Consider the following 12,743-nt stretch of genomic DNA (forward strand, 5'->3'; position numbering starts at 1 on the left):
ATACAGACCTACCACTCTGTTAGCAGGCAAGTGTCTGGCTCTTATTTTTCAGTACTCCTGTTGGCTTACATGAAGGGAAATGCTAACTTGTGTCGTGCAATAGTGAGAGCTGGGGCTCGTCTCGGAGTTAACAATAATCAAGGAGTCAATATCTTCAACTATCAAGTTGCTACAAAACAGCTTCTCTTTAGACTGCTGGGTAAGCACTACTTGCTACATTTGGAAAGTGGTTTTTTGCTCGTGTGTTGAGGTACTTTGGTGGAGGAAGGAACTCTGGAGATCTGACTCTGATCACAGTAATTCCAGAGGGGCTGAACTTCTGAATATTCTACAGCTTTAAACGGGTGGGTAGAAATACTAATTTTTTTTATGAGCAACTGAAAAGTTGCACAGTGAAGACCTGTCAAACTTTCCTATCCTTCTAGAAAAAGTAATATTTGCGGAGACTCCTGGCTGGTATTGTAGTCCAATACAGTCTTGAAACCTAGATACTGCTGTTTAACTTGTGGTGTATAGTTGCTGTGGGTAATGTGTAGTGGCTTTCGTCAACATTACATTGCCTACAAACAAGAGTGCAGCTACTGCCAGAGTAGCTAGTTAATACCGAATGCAGCATAAAACTGGAAAAAGCCTCCTTAATGTTACAGTGTACTCGAGTGTCTGAGCCCATTTTGCCTTTACATTTTGCCTTTAACAGATATGTTGACAAAAGAACCTCCCTGGTGTGATGGCTCCAACTGCTATGAATGCACTGCCAAATTTGGAGTCACGACAAGAAAGCATCACTGGTAACGTGATACAGCTTGCTGCGCTTATGAGGAAACGGATTCCTCTTCCAAACGTGGCTAGGCTTGTTCCTTCTGGTGGTTTAGGAAACGTCTGTGTTAACGTAGGGGTATAACTAATCTAGCTGAAACATTCCACCCTATCCTAGATCAGTACCTTGTGGTCTGACTAAAATCATATCTTAAGGAGTTTGTGCACTTGAAATCACATCAAAGTTCCTGTAGCAAAACAGCAGATATGGATTGTTCTAGACTCCTTTCTGAGAAGGGGTTTAGGTGTGGCGGGATCCAGACTTAGTCAGTGGTTTATGTCTAAAGGATTATCTAGGCAGAGTCAGGCCTTTATATGGCTTTTCAGAGGTTCAGCGTGCTTATTCCCAGTTCACTTACCTAGCATCTGATGCGACAAGCCTTCTCTCAACCTCAAGGAGTAACCTTGAGAGGCATCCCTGCTCGAGGGGAGGTGTTGGCATGCAGCCTGCTGCCATGCAGGGTTGCTCCACGGCCCTGGGCTGACCACTGTTTATGGAGTAAGACTATTGACTTAGTCATATTTGCATACCAGCTGGATCTCGGCTGGTACATGCTCAACTAGCCCTCAGCTGTTGAGCAAGGTCTGTAGCCCGTAGCTATTGTGGTGTTATCTGTCTCCCCAGAGTCCACCTTAAGCCGGATGCAGTGACCTGCTGCCACTGGTGGCTATTGCTTAAGCTGAAAAGGGGGGAGGGGAAAGCACGCTGCCACAGTGATGGGGCTGACCCATTCTAAAACAGGTGACAGATTTAGGCAGCCACTGCCAGCTTAGGTTAGGGGTGCTGTTTGTAAAGTGAAAATGACTGAAGGTGCTGGTATGACTTGCCTTTTCTTAACTAGTCTGAACTTGTAGAAAACAAGCTGGGTTAGATGGATGTTAGGCTAAGGTTTTTCTCTTATCCCGGTATTCCAGAGAAACTACGCGTGTTGGTTGAAGTCATATTAGGTGACTGACTAGTATAGAAGCAGTGTGTGCGTTTGGTGTTAGTAGTAAATTATTACATGAGATGTGTAAGAAGATACAAGAAAAATGTGGCATTTCAACTGCTACTGTACCCTTTATAGTGATACTGTCGTTGATAAAGAATATCAAACGGTAAACACCAAGTGTTCACTATAAGTGAATTAACTTTTTCCCACCCCTCTTCTGTCAACAGCCGACACTGTGGACGCCTGCTCTGCCATAAGTGCTCAACAAAGGAGATTCCCATCATAAAATTTGATCTGAACAAGCCAGTTCGAGTTTGCAACATCTGCTTTGATGTCCTGACTCTGGGAGGAGTCTCCTAGTATGCTGTGGAAGTAAAGGGATTCCCAGTCAGCGCTCCTGACAGCAGCTCTGCTTACAAGCCCTCTGGATAGGGAAGAGGAGGCCTATACGTGTCTTCTGCAATAGACTGAACTAATTAAGGACCCTGTTATGATATATTCCGGTATAAATGACTTTGTACGACTGTAAATGTATTGGGCTGTGATAGACTTCACTAGGAGTTCGAGTGGATCGTTGAAAACCAAGTGATAAAAGAATTTAGACCCTCTTCTAGTTGCAGTGGGGTATGGAAGCTAAAATTGTTAGGCTGGTGTTCGAATCGACATGAAACAGGTCTGTCCTTGACATGGTGCTTTGTACTGAGCAACTCTATTCAGTCCTGTGGCTTTCAGGCTGCTTAGTAGAGATGGCATTAAGTTTCAGGGTAACGAGGTATCTTTCTTTGCTTTGTCTTAAAGGATAAATGTTCCCTTTCTCCAGAGAAGACTTCTTGAGAAGCTAGGCTGAGCTGTGGCAACCGCTGTTCACTTAAACTCTTGAAAAATGGGAGTAGTTGTTAAGTATAGCTCAAGAATTGTGGCCTTACAACAGAAAGCTTTACAACAAACATCTGATGCAAAGCAGTCAGAATTGCAGATCCACATCCGAATACCTCCTCAGTAAATGTCTCATGAGCTTTAGCATGTTCAAGAGAAGCGCAAGATTGTTTAGCCAGTAAATACTCTTGCTCATACCCATTAGAACTGTCAAGGTCTACTTTGTTGCACTTTCGTATTTACGTTGCTAGTCCTTCTAATTCTGGTAACTTGTATAAATGAACGTAAGTGCACTGAAAGACCTGACCATATGCTAAATGGAGAAACACTAGAACTGGTTAAGTAGTTGTAACTCGGAATACAGCAATAAATGCTGATGTGCATTATGAATCCCATGAGGGAGAGTAGCACTTTCCTTTGGTTTAAAGACCCTGGTGAACGGCTGTGGGACAGTCAGTAACCCTACCAGTGTAGGATGTGCTGCACCTCTAGACATTAAATTCCTTTTTCAGCAGGATTGCTGGTGAGTGGGAGTGCATTTGAAGGCTTCCTGTTAACAAGCCTCTGGCTTGAAGGAAGGATTCCGACCTGGTGGTGCAGTGCCAGACATTTGAATTAAGCTGCAGTATTTTAATCTAGGCTGATCATGCTCTCTTAAACATGCTGAATCTGTAACAATCCATCACCACATTGTCTAGGTAAACAGGAAAGTACTTTGATAGACAAGGTTATGATTTGGTGGGCAAAGGCTTCAGTCAGAAAGTGTGTGTGCTTAAGCAAAACTACATGCTATATCAAGGCTGTTTTCATCCCAAGAGATGAACCTAGTTTAGACTCAACTCGGCGTTCCTCATCTCTACTCTGTGAACTGGTGTGTGTTTATTTAATGACTGTTATCTCCAGTGTACAACGTGGGTGAGTTGGTGGTGCACTGCCCTGTGAAGAATAGTGACTTGTCGGTCTTAGAAGAAGGTGAGATGGTAAACCAGACTGCTGCTTTTGTGGGAGACTGGCTTGGGGTTTTTCCTCACACTTGTACAAAAAAGGATAGGAGAGGGTATAATTGCTGACATTTGCACGTTGAATTTCACATCAAGTCTCACTTGATCTGCACTTTTGATTTTCCAATATGACTATGTTATAACTGGAATCTCACCCTTGTTAACACTAGAGAAGAGTAATGGACAATAATACAAATTTGCCTCACTGTTTAATGTCTGTTGCTGTCACGTTCCAACAGAATGCCCTGGGTAACACAACTGGTCTCTAACACAGTTACTAATATAAATGGTTGTATCTCTGGTATAATATTCTAGGTGAGGGAAGCGGAGAACAATGATGTCTGAGCATTTAACTGCAAGCTACAGTTTGGATTTTTGAGTGGAATAGATGAAAAACATTGTACTTCTAGTCTCTTGCTTTCTGATATTTCAGAATATCACTGGCTGCAAGTATCTAGCAGTGAAAGATAGCGATGGAAAAGTGCATTTGGTGAAAAGAAGTCTTGGCTGTAGTGTATCCCGTGATAACATGTTGACTTCCTTTGTTTGGAGCTGTGGTGATGTGGAGGGGTAAGTTGTGTGCTCAGAATACCAAAAGATAGCAGCAGAGGAGTGTTCTTCCAAGGCCACAGCCTGTGGACTTCAACTTAAGTGGAAAACTGCACAACATGTAATTGCTGAAGTGTTTAAACATTGCTTTTTCAGTGACTTCTCTGGAAGGGGCAGGGGAACAGGGAGCTCAGCTTTAACAGAGTAAGCAAGCTTTTAAATAATGAAAAATGTAGATCTTGTGAAAATTCAGCCTAACTGGATGGCAGGTTTAAGGCTGGCTAGTTGCTGTTTTTAACACAGAATATTAATTAACTGCCTGAAACTCTGGGAAGGATGTGTGAAACCATGTGTAACGCTCCTCATTTGCTGTTTACAGCCAATATTGTACCAGCTTTCTTACTGAAGTCTGAAAAGGAAAGTTAAGGTTGTCGATAAACAAATGTATAGCCTGAAGTGTTCATTAAATTTAAAGCAACTAAATTCAATGAATTTGATCATTTTAAAGTGCCTTTGAGATAGTTTCCTTCCAGCCAACTCTAAATAGCTTTCTGCCAGAGTTAAAGGGGAGAAGCTCACAACTCAAACCAAAACGCAAGTTTTCTTCTAGTTCAGCTGAAGAGGCTGACCCCACCAAACAGCTGGTGGGGTCGGTCCTTTATACACTCTGTCTAGTATCGGTCTGAACTCTCAGACCTCAGATTTGGGGGGGTGGGGTGGGGAGTTTTGCTGGCAATGCTCCACTGCAGGGTACAAATACAAATGGAGGCACTTGGTAATGTACTAGTGGTCAACACATTTCTAACTCTACTAAAAACTGCTCTTCTTTGTAGCATACTACAGTTGTGACCAAAACCCCAACCCTTGTTACCCCTGCTGTCTTTAAGTGGTATCTATTAACTCGAGACTCAAGTCTGCCAAGCATTGAATAACAGGGTAAATGGAAAGCCATCGGCCGTCCCTGGGAAGTGATGCTGTCAGAGCAGGCTTCAGGCACTTCAACAGGGCTACGTGGGAAGTCTGTGGTGGTTTGTAGCTTTTTGTTCTGAGCCTGGATTCCTCTTGATTGCAGTCATCCAGCACTTACACAAGCACAAAATGTGGACTAGCTTCAGTTTTAATTTGTCTCTGTAAAAGGTGTAGTCACTGTTTCACACCACTAAGTGGAGTGAGAACGTTAAGTGTTGAAGGTACTAACAGAGCATAGCAAATTGCTGGCTAAAAGCTGAGAGATGCCTTAATGATTTCCTGTGCTGGAGATGAATGGCTTGTACAACTTTTCATTTCTCACGTAGTGCTTATAAATTAGCATGTAACAATATTGGAGGCCAAGGCTGGATTTTTTTTTTTCTGTAGATCAGATGTTAATAGGTGAGTCCTCTTTTTCCTGTAACCGGCAGAGTTGGGTACTGCAGCAAACTCATTTCTAGAAAAATCAAAGCTTGTATGAGTGACAGAAATAACTCAGAACCTTCCAATACCCTCTGAAATAGAAAAGGAAGTCTTAGAACAATGGCATTTTATCTGCAATGTTTGTCTGGAGTCACTGTAAAAATGTATTTTTCCAATATGCATTACTTTGTTGTGTAATGATTCTACTTGTAATAAAATGCATAACTAGATAATGCATTGTGAGGTGGAAACCTTGTTAAAGTATCTTCTCCTGTAGAGGCAGCTGCCCCTTTGCAAGCTATTCTTTACAAGCCACAAGGAAAACTAGGGATGCAACATTCAATTGGGCTTGACAACTGTTCTAAAATGATTCCAGGTATTCATTTTAATGTTGTGGAACTGCTACAACCATTCTTTTGGCTGACAAGGTTTAGTGTTCTAGTTTATACCATATAGTCATCCTGAATGCCTTATACTAGACATAGAGATAATTATTCTTATGAAACAATCCTAACTTCTTCTAGGCCAGAGCTGGTTCATGGAGTAAATAAGTTCTTGGCTTAGATCAGTTTCAAGGGATGAGCTGAGTTGACTCAAAGCAACATACTAAGTGTGGTCAGTTGTATACTTGTGGGCAGCTTAGCCTCCTGGAAAAGCCTAGAGCTGCTGCAGCTTGGCTTCAGGAAAAGGAAAGCTTCAGTGCAATAGCAAAACCAACCAAAACATCTTGGTGAGTGTGATGTGTTAGTCTTTTTATTAATAAAACTTTACTAAAGTACAGATGAACACTGAGCTTTATTAGAGCACCGCCTGTGTTGACCTGACCCCTGTGTAACTGTCACTATTTTCTTCCCACCCTTTTTACTATGGGAGGATCTAGCTGAGCTTTTAAATTGGCGTAGAAACAAGATAATCCTGGAGCACTTCAGGCCAGTGAGGTTGTCTCCTTGTTTGCTTTAATAGATGACTTATTCCTTGTGCAAGATAAAATTTTCCTCCATCTTGGTGTTTCCCAAACACTAAACTGAAATTGGTTTTGAACCAAGTTTAAGTTACAGCACCACACTCCCATCTTGCCTTGCTGCAGTGTGGGGTTGTACTGCTTTTTGGGGGTTTTTATGATATAGCTTTTAAGATCAAAAGCATCCCCTCAGCATTTCAACATAATGTGCTCTGTGTGCAAGCATTACAGCGAGATGAGACTTGCTTAGAGGTTACATAGCTAATGCACCTCCGCTAGGTCTCCAACTTGTGACATTGACTTGCCTTTACAAACTGCTTTTTACAGTATTTAATTACCTGGAATTTACTGCAACTTTTAAACAGCTTTAAAAAGCTACTTTAAAGACACTTCCCAATCAATTTAGGGGATGGTTTGACCTCTAAATGCCAGTTCAAGAAGACACATCCAACAGCACATGATGCGGTGATGCTTGGAATGCCCACTGAGTTGCGGAGACAATGAAGGATGGCTTTGCACCTCTTGTCTGTGGATCTTACACTGCTTTACCTTTAGGTTTGTCATGTGAGAGGAGCAGCCTGCTCCTGTCCCAAAGACAGCACGAGCCCAGGGCTGGGTTTTTCAGTTCTGCCACTCATCTAAACATATGACTTCGCTGTGACTGGTAAGAGCTGATGCATCTGCCTGAAAGTGTCTTCACTTCTTTTCAAGATTTTGGTTGAAAAGAAAACTAAACAACAAAACTAGGTTTACTAAAAAACCCTCCCCACCACAACCCCCCAAACGTATTACAATAACCATATGCATGTTTAAATGGGTGTACAGCTATGATCAGTGTCAGCTGCAGCCTCATCTTAAACATTGTAAGTGAAAAGCACTGTAGTACGTCCTGCTGTGACTGCAATGAGGTGATTATTCTCTACTTTGAAGCAATGCTGCCACGCCTCCTGTAATCTTAATACTTATTAACTAATTCCTTAGGTTTGTGGGACTTTAGAGGTGCTAGTAGCTCAAAACCAACTGAGTTTATAAATGCCTTCCAGCTGTCTATAAACAGGTGGCAGCTGCCTTAAGGAACTGAACGCAGTTCAGCACTGTGTCGCTGCTGGGCTCTGTGTAATCTGGGTGTCTCTCTTGAGGCTCCACCTAGACCAGAAACTAACGAAAACCAGCAGCTGCTTCCCTGCAGCCTTGGGTTTATAGCACCTAGGCTCTCTGCAGGTATTCTCTTGTCCTTTTCAGCCCCACGCAGAAACAGTAATAACTTGCCCTGCATATTTGCCAGATGTGATAAAATATGCACAGACTTCAAGGTTACAGGCTGATGGATGTGGTACCAGATGGGAGGAGGCCATATACCACAACGGAAATAAGAGGCAGATGACAGCGGGATAGTCGTGTTGCCACATAGCTTTTGTTAAACTACCAATTCTTGCTCTGAGTAGTTTGAAAGTAGTGAATCACAGGACCAGGAGGGTGAGGTTAATATAAAACAACAATCCTCATTAGGTGGCTTCCAGTATCTTCTTTGCACAGTATCTAATGCAAACACTAAATGAGGAAATACAGCTGTGACCTTTGCCTTCTGTATTCCAAGAATTTGATAACGCTTTTGTATAACTAAGCTGTAGAAGTTCCTAGATGCTACGTACCTTAACTGCTGGAGAAATTCAGGCTTCTCCCTGCTACCTTTGAACTCCTTGGAGAAAACCAGGTGGGAAGGATGACCAGCATTACAAAGCTGCAGACATAGTTCAAGCAAGTGGAGGACTGTGCATAAACAGGTCAGTGATGCTGCAGCAGTTCTTGTGCTCATTACCTCACTACCTTAAAACACAATACATTTTACCCACCACTGCGCATGCAAGCATCAATTTCCTGACTGCACAATGAATCAGTTTTTAAATATAATTCAGGCTGTGCATCTTAAAAATTTGTTGCCAGATGTAAACATACCATAGGAATAAAGTACATACCCTGTTACTGCTTTTTAGCCACTAACTTGGCTAAAGTATTTCCTCCGTTTCATCTCCAGCTCCGCACATTAAGAGAGTCACGAGCAACATGAATTGTTAATTGCTGCCTTCGCACAGATGGAACGGAGCCGGAGCTGCCCCCTCAAAGTGCGATGTTTGGCTGCAGGACTCTGCCCCCCTGGAGTCAGTCACACCTTCAGGACACACTGCTCGGCCAGCGGATGGCAGCCCTCGTATTCCTCCAGGTGAGGGTTATCCAGATCGCCCCGGTCGCTGTGCTCACTGGAGGCCGGCCAGCCCCACGGGGGACCAGTAGTCCTCACGCACACGCAGTGACTCCCCCGCGAACCAGGTTGGTACAGCTTCCGAGGGACTCCAGTCCAGTCTCTCTTCACTCCCCCACTAACAATGGAAAATTTAAATAAATTACAATTCAAACCCGTGAAAATGCTTCTAGTGAATAGAGAACTGTTAGAAAAAACCCAAGAGAATCTGGGAGAGTTAGAACTAACAATACGCCACTGAGGTAGACTTTGCTGTCAATAGCCAACACAGCTTTCTGAGACCTCCTTATTGGCTGTGCTTTGGACACCTGTGGCCTGAAGCTGGTGTCATCACTGCTGCTACATGCTTTCACACTTCCGAGAGCAACCAACTTCTGCTTACCGTGTTTCTATTGCTGGAAAAGGAATCATAGCCTTCTGTTACACAGCGTGTCTAATGGCAAAATGCCTTTTCTGGGGGTAGCTAATTGCTCACAGGTGACCACATGCCACCTTCTGTGCCTTGACTGAACACAGTGATTTTGAGAACTAGGGCAGAAGCAAAAAAAAAAATCTCAAGTACCTCTGCAGCTACTTCATAGTGTCTCTTATGGGCCAAATCCTGCCCGTTCCCCTAACCACAGCCTCTTTTAAGCCTGTAAAACTCTTTACACAAGTGACTGCCACGCAACACCCAGTCCCAAGGCTGCACCAAGCTCATTCACACATAGAAGCAATTCCCCCATGGTATGCAGTGCTACTGCTGTACCGAAACGAAATGAAGCCTAAGCATTTTGTGGTGTGGTCTGTGAAATGATCCCACCTTCAAACAAAATACTCCCTAAACTGAGAGAGGAATACAAGTAAATAGGCCAAGCAGGAAATGACTATTCAATGTTCAACCTCATTTTTATGTGGTTTTAAGTGAAAACTGTTGTGGCAGTAGCCTGTGAGACAGGCTCTGAAACTCTCTGAAAAACACAAGCTAAGCATTGCATTCCCGATAGGTGAGAAGGCAGCAGATGGTCCTAGTGAGGTTTCTGTCCTGTTTCCCTGAGAACAGCAGGCTTGTGTGCACATGTGGCAGTTCTGAAACCTGATTTGGATTCCAGTGTGACACAAGAATTTTTGCCCCAGAAATAAAATTCCTAGAAGTATTAATGATTGGGATAAAACTTTGGTTTCCTTTTACCCGCTCACCAGGTCAGTGAGCAGAGTAACTCTTTGCTACCTCATGCTGGAGAATGTTTTCACTAGCCCAGCCTACACCTCTGTGTAACTCCAGACTGGGTGGTGGCTATCAGTGGTTGCTAGGCAGGCAGAGAAAATCTAGGGACTCCAGTTCACACAGCAGCAGTGGCTCAGCCTGGCACAGCAGAGAACAGCACTGCTGCTCCTTGCCGGTTGGCTCTGCCTGACAGAAAGCACAGCTGGGGGGGTGTTGGCTGATGGCAGGCTGAACATGAGCCAGCAGCATGCCCAGGTAGCCAAGGAGGCATCCTGGCTGGTATCTGAGACAGTGTGGCCAGCAGGACCAGGGCAGCGATCATCTCCCTGTACTTGGCACTGGTGAGGCCGCACCTCAAATACCATGTTCAGTTTTGGGTCCCTCACTCCAAGACAGACACTGAGGTGTTGGAGCGCATCCAGAGATGGGCAACGGAGCTGGGGAAGGGGCTGGAGCACAAGTCTGACCAGGAACAGCTGAGGGCACTGGGGGTGTCAGCCTGGAGAAAACGAGGCTTGGAGGAGACCTCGCTCTCTACAACTACCTGAGAGGAGGGTGTAGTGAGGTGGGGGTTGGTCTCTTCTCCCAACTAACAACTGGTAGGACAAGAGGAAACAGCCCCAGGGGAGGTTTAGATGGGATATTAGGAAAATTTTCTTCACGGAAAGGGTTGTCAAGCACTGGAACGGGCTGCCCAGGGAAGTGGGGAAGTCATCATCCCTGGAGGTATTTAAAAGACGTGTAGATGTGGCACTTAGGGACATGGTTTACTGGTGGAATTAGCAGTGCTGGGTTATTGTTTGGACTCGATTTAAAGGTCTTTTCCAACCTAAATGATTCTAGGATTCTGTGAAAATTATTGGACAGGGGAAGGGACCCTGCCCAGCATATTCCAGCCCTGCCAGCACTCAGCACATTAGGACCAGCCTATACCCTTCTGTGGAGAAGTCAGTGGACCTCACCTACAACAGAGTATGGTGGCTGCAGGAGCCAGGACATCTTTCTACACCACTCCTGCTAGGAGAGCCAAGGACAAAGTTCAAGACATTCAAAAAAATGGCAGAAATGCTCTGCTTCAAAGGGTCCAAGTGTGATGGCAGGAAGGCAGTTTACCTCTGTCTGGAGCACCAGAATCGGCTGCCCTTAGCAGAATTCCATTCAGAGTTGCAGGGTGGGAACTGCTGCTTCCTCTGCTCACTTTCTGCTTGGAACTTGAGAGCCTCCTCTATCGCAGCCTCAGCCTGCCTTAAGGCTTCTGTTGGTGCCCCATCTTCATCATAGAATCTGCCCACAAGCTTCCCTGGGAGAGAAGATCAGTTAAGACCGAAGCGTTTCCAGTCAAGGAAAAGGAATAGTTCCGTCTTTGTAAAAAAATAAATCATTATTTAAAGACAAAAAGGGATCTCACCATGGCCCAATTTTAAAACTGAACTGAGCTTACATCCTTTCCATTACTGGATCACACAGCAATTTATACATATTAATAAATCCATGCAGGGCAAGCTTAGGCACAGCCTCATTAAAGATCAGAAAGTCAACACCACTTTCAGCTGCAAAACTCAGAAGTCTTTCCCAACCATGCACCCTCTTCCCCAAAATCGTTCCCCTGTGCTGCTGCTCCTCCCGTCCCCCGAGCCTGGCTCATTTCAGTGCTCGCATCTGATGAAATGATGGAGAGAGGACAGAGAGCTGTGGCTGATGGCCCAGGGCAAGAGAACCGTCCAGTTTTGCTTCCAAGGTGGGCAGATGAGTCTCACCCCAGCCAGGCCCACCTACCCACGGGGTTGTAGCTGTCACTGTAGAAGGACAGCCAGCTCTGGATGGCGAGCATCTCGCCGGGCGACAGCGCTGAGACATCGTCCACCAGCCCCGCTGGTGTGAAGTCACCGGTGGCAAACGCTCTGGTGGCATCTCTCCCTGCGAGGAGGCAGGTGGTGAGGCCCCCCCAGAGCCCTGCCAGCCGCCCCCGAGGCCCTGCCAGCCCCCCACTGCCCCAACCCCCTGACAAGGCCCTGCCAGCCCCCCCCCCGAGCCCCTGACACCCTCCCCCCGAACCCCTGACAGGGCCCTGCCAGCCGCCCCCCGAGCCCCTGACAACTCCCCCAGCCCCCACAGAGCCTCTGACAACCCCCCCCGAATTTCTGACAGGGCCCTGCCAGAGCCCCCCCGAGCCCCTGACAACCCTCACCAGCGCCCCCACCCCCCGGAACCCCTGACAGGGCCCTGACAACCCCCCCCCCCCCCGAATCTCCGACAGGGCCCTGCCAGCTGCCCCGAGCCTCTGCCAGGCCCAGGCCGCGGTAGCCCCCGCCCCGCCGCAGCTACCTGCGAGGCCGCTGTAGGCGCCGCCTGGGCCGTAGTGCCTGCGGCCGCGTTCCACGTCGAACACGCGGCCCAGCACGGCGAGGTAGAGCCCGGGTTCGCCCGCAGCGCCCCGGTACCGGGCCAGCTCGGCGACGCTCAGCAGGCGGCCGCGGGGCGGCGGCGGCAGCAGCCAGGTGCGGGGATCGAACCCGCGGCCCAGAAGGTAGGCGGCCCCCAGGCACAGCAGCGCAGCCGCCGCACCCCGCCACATGGGGCCGCACCACCCTGCCGGGCGCCTCGCGTGCCCGACCCCTTTCACGACACTTTCCTCGCCGCACGGCAGCGTGGCGGTGGCTGACGGCAGCGTGGCCGGTGCCGTGGGAAAGAGGCGTGACGAGCCTTCCCACGGCTCCGTTTTACGGCGGGTGTCGCGCAGCGCGGCCGC

General features: G+C 46.6%; 2 protein-coding genes across 3 annotated transcripts in view; one reads left to right on the top strand and one right to left on the bottom strand.

Annotated features, from left to right (window-relative positions):
- ANKFY1 (ankyrin repeat and FYVE domain containing 1) overlaps positions 1-5,796 on the top strand; it is a 36,378-nt gene extending 30,582 nt beyond the window's left edge. Inside the window, exons 23-25 of the mRNA XM_040613753.1 lie at positions 53-199; positions 698-788; positions 1,976-5,796. Of these exons, the coding sequence (XP_040469687.1) occupies positions 53-199; positions 698-788; positions 1,976-2,108 (371 nt within the window). The 3' untranslated portion in view covers positions 2,109-5,796. The remainder of the gene's footprint in view (positions 1-52; positions 200-697; positions 789-1,975) is intronic.
- LOC121097033 (neuferricin) lies at positions 5,526-12,637 on the bottom strand. Of its 2 annotated transcripts, XR_005830750.1 has the most exons (5): positions 12,320-12,637; positions 11,771-11,911; positions 11,108-11,294; positions 8,504-8,905; positions 5,526-5,600 (listed from the first exon to the last, which is right to left on the bottom strand). XR_005830750.1 is itself a non-coding variant. In XM_040613766.1 (4 exons), the coding sequence occupies exons 1-4, from the start codon at positions 12,567-12,569 to the stop codon at positions 8,692-8,694; spliced, it is 792 nt and encodes a 263-aa protein (XP_040469700.1). In that variant the 5' UTR covers positions 12,570-12,637; the 3' UTR covers positions 5,526-8,691. The 2 variants fall into 2 exon arrangements, 1 of the variants encoding a protein (XP_040469700.1); XM_040613766.1 differs by having other exon boundaries at positions 5,526-8,905.
- Positions 12,638-12,743: the final 106 nt, after the last annotated feature.

The sequence above is a fragment of the Falco naumanni genome, chromosome 1, assembly GCF_017639655.2.
Source record: "Falco naumanni isolate bFalNau1 chromosome 1, bFalNau1.pat, whole genome shotgun sequence".
Classification (NCBI taxonomy): domain Eukaryota; kingdom Metazoa; phylum Chordata; class Aves; order Falconiformes; family Falconidae; genus Falco; species Falco naumanni.

Excerpts from the sequence above, each read along its gene's own strand:
- LOC121097033 (XM_040613766.1), bottom strand. The coding sequence starts at position 12,569 with ATGTGGCGGGGTGCGGCGGCTGCGCTGCTGTGCCTGGGGGCCGCCTAC. Across the intron at positions 11,295-11,770 it reads TGACAGCTACAACCCCGTGG|GGAAGCTTGTGGGCAGATTC; the intron begins GTAGGTGGGCCT and ends CTTCTCTCCCAG. Across the intron at positions 8,906-11,107 it reads TTCTGGTGCTCCAGACAGAG|TGGGGGAGTGAAGAGAGACT; the intron begins GTAAACTGCCTT and ends TTCCATTGTTAG.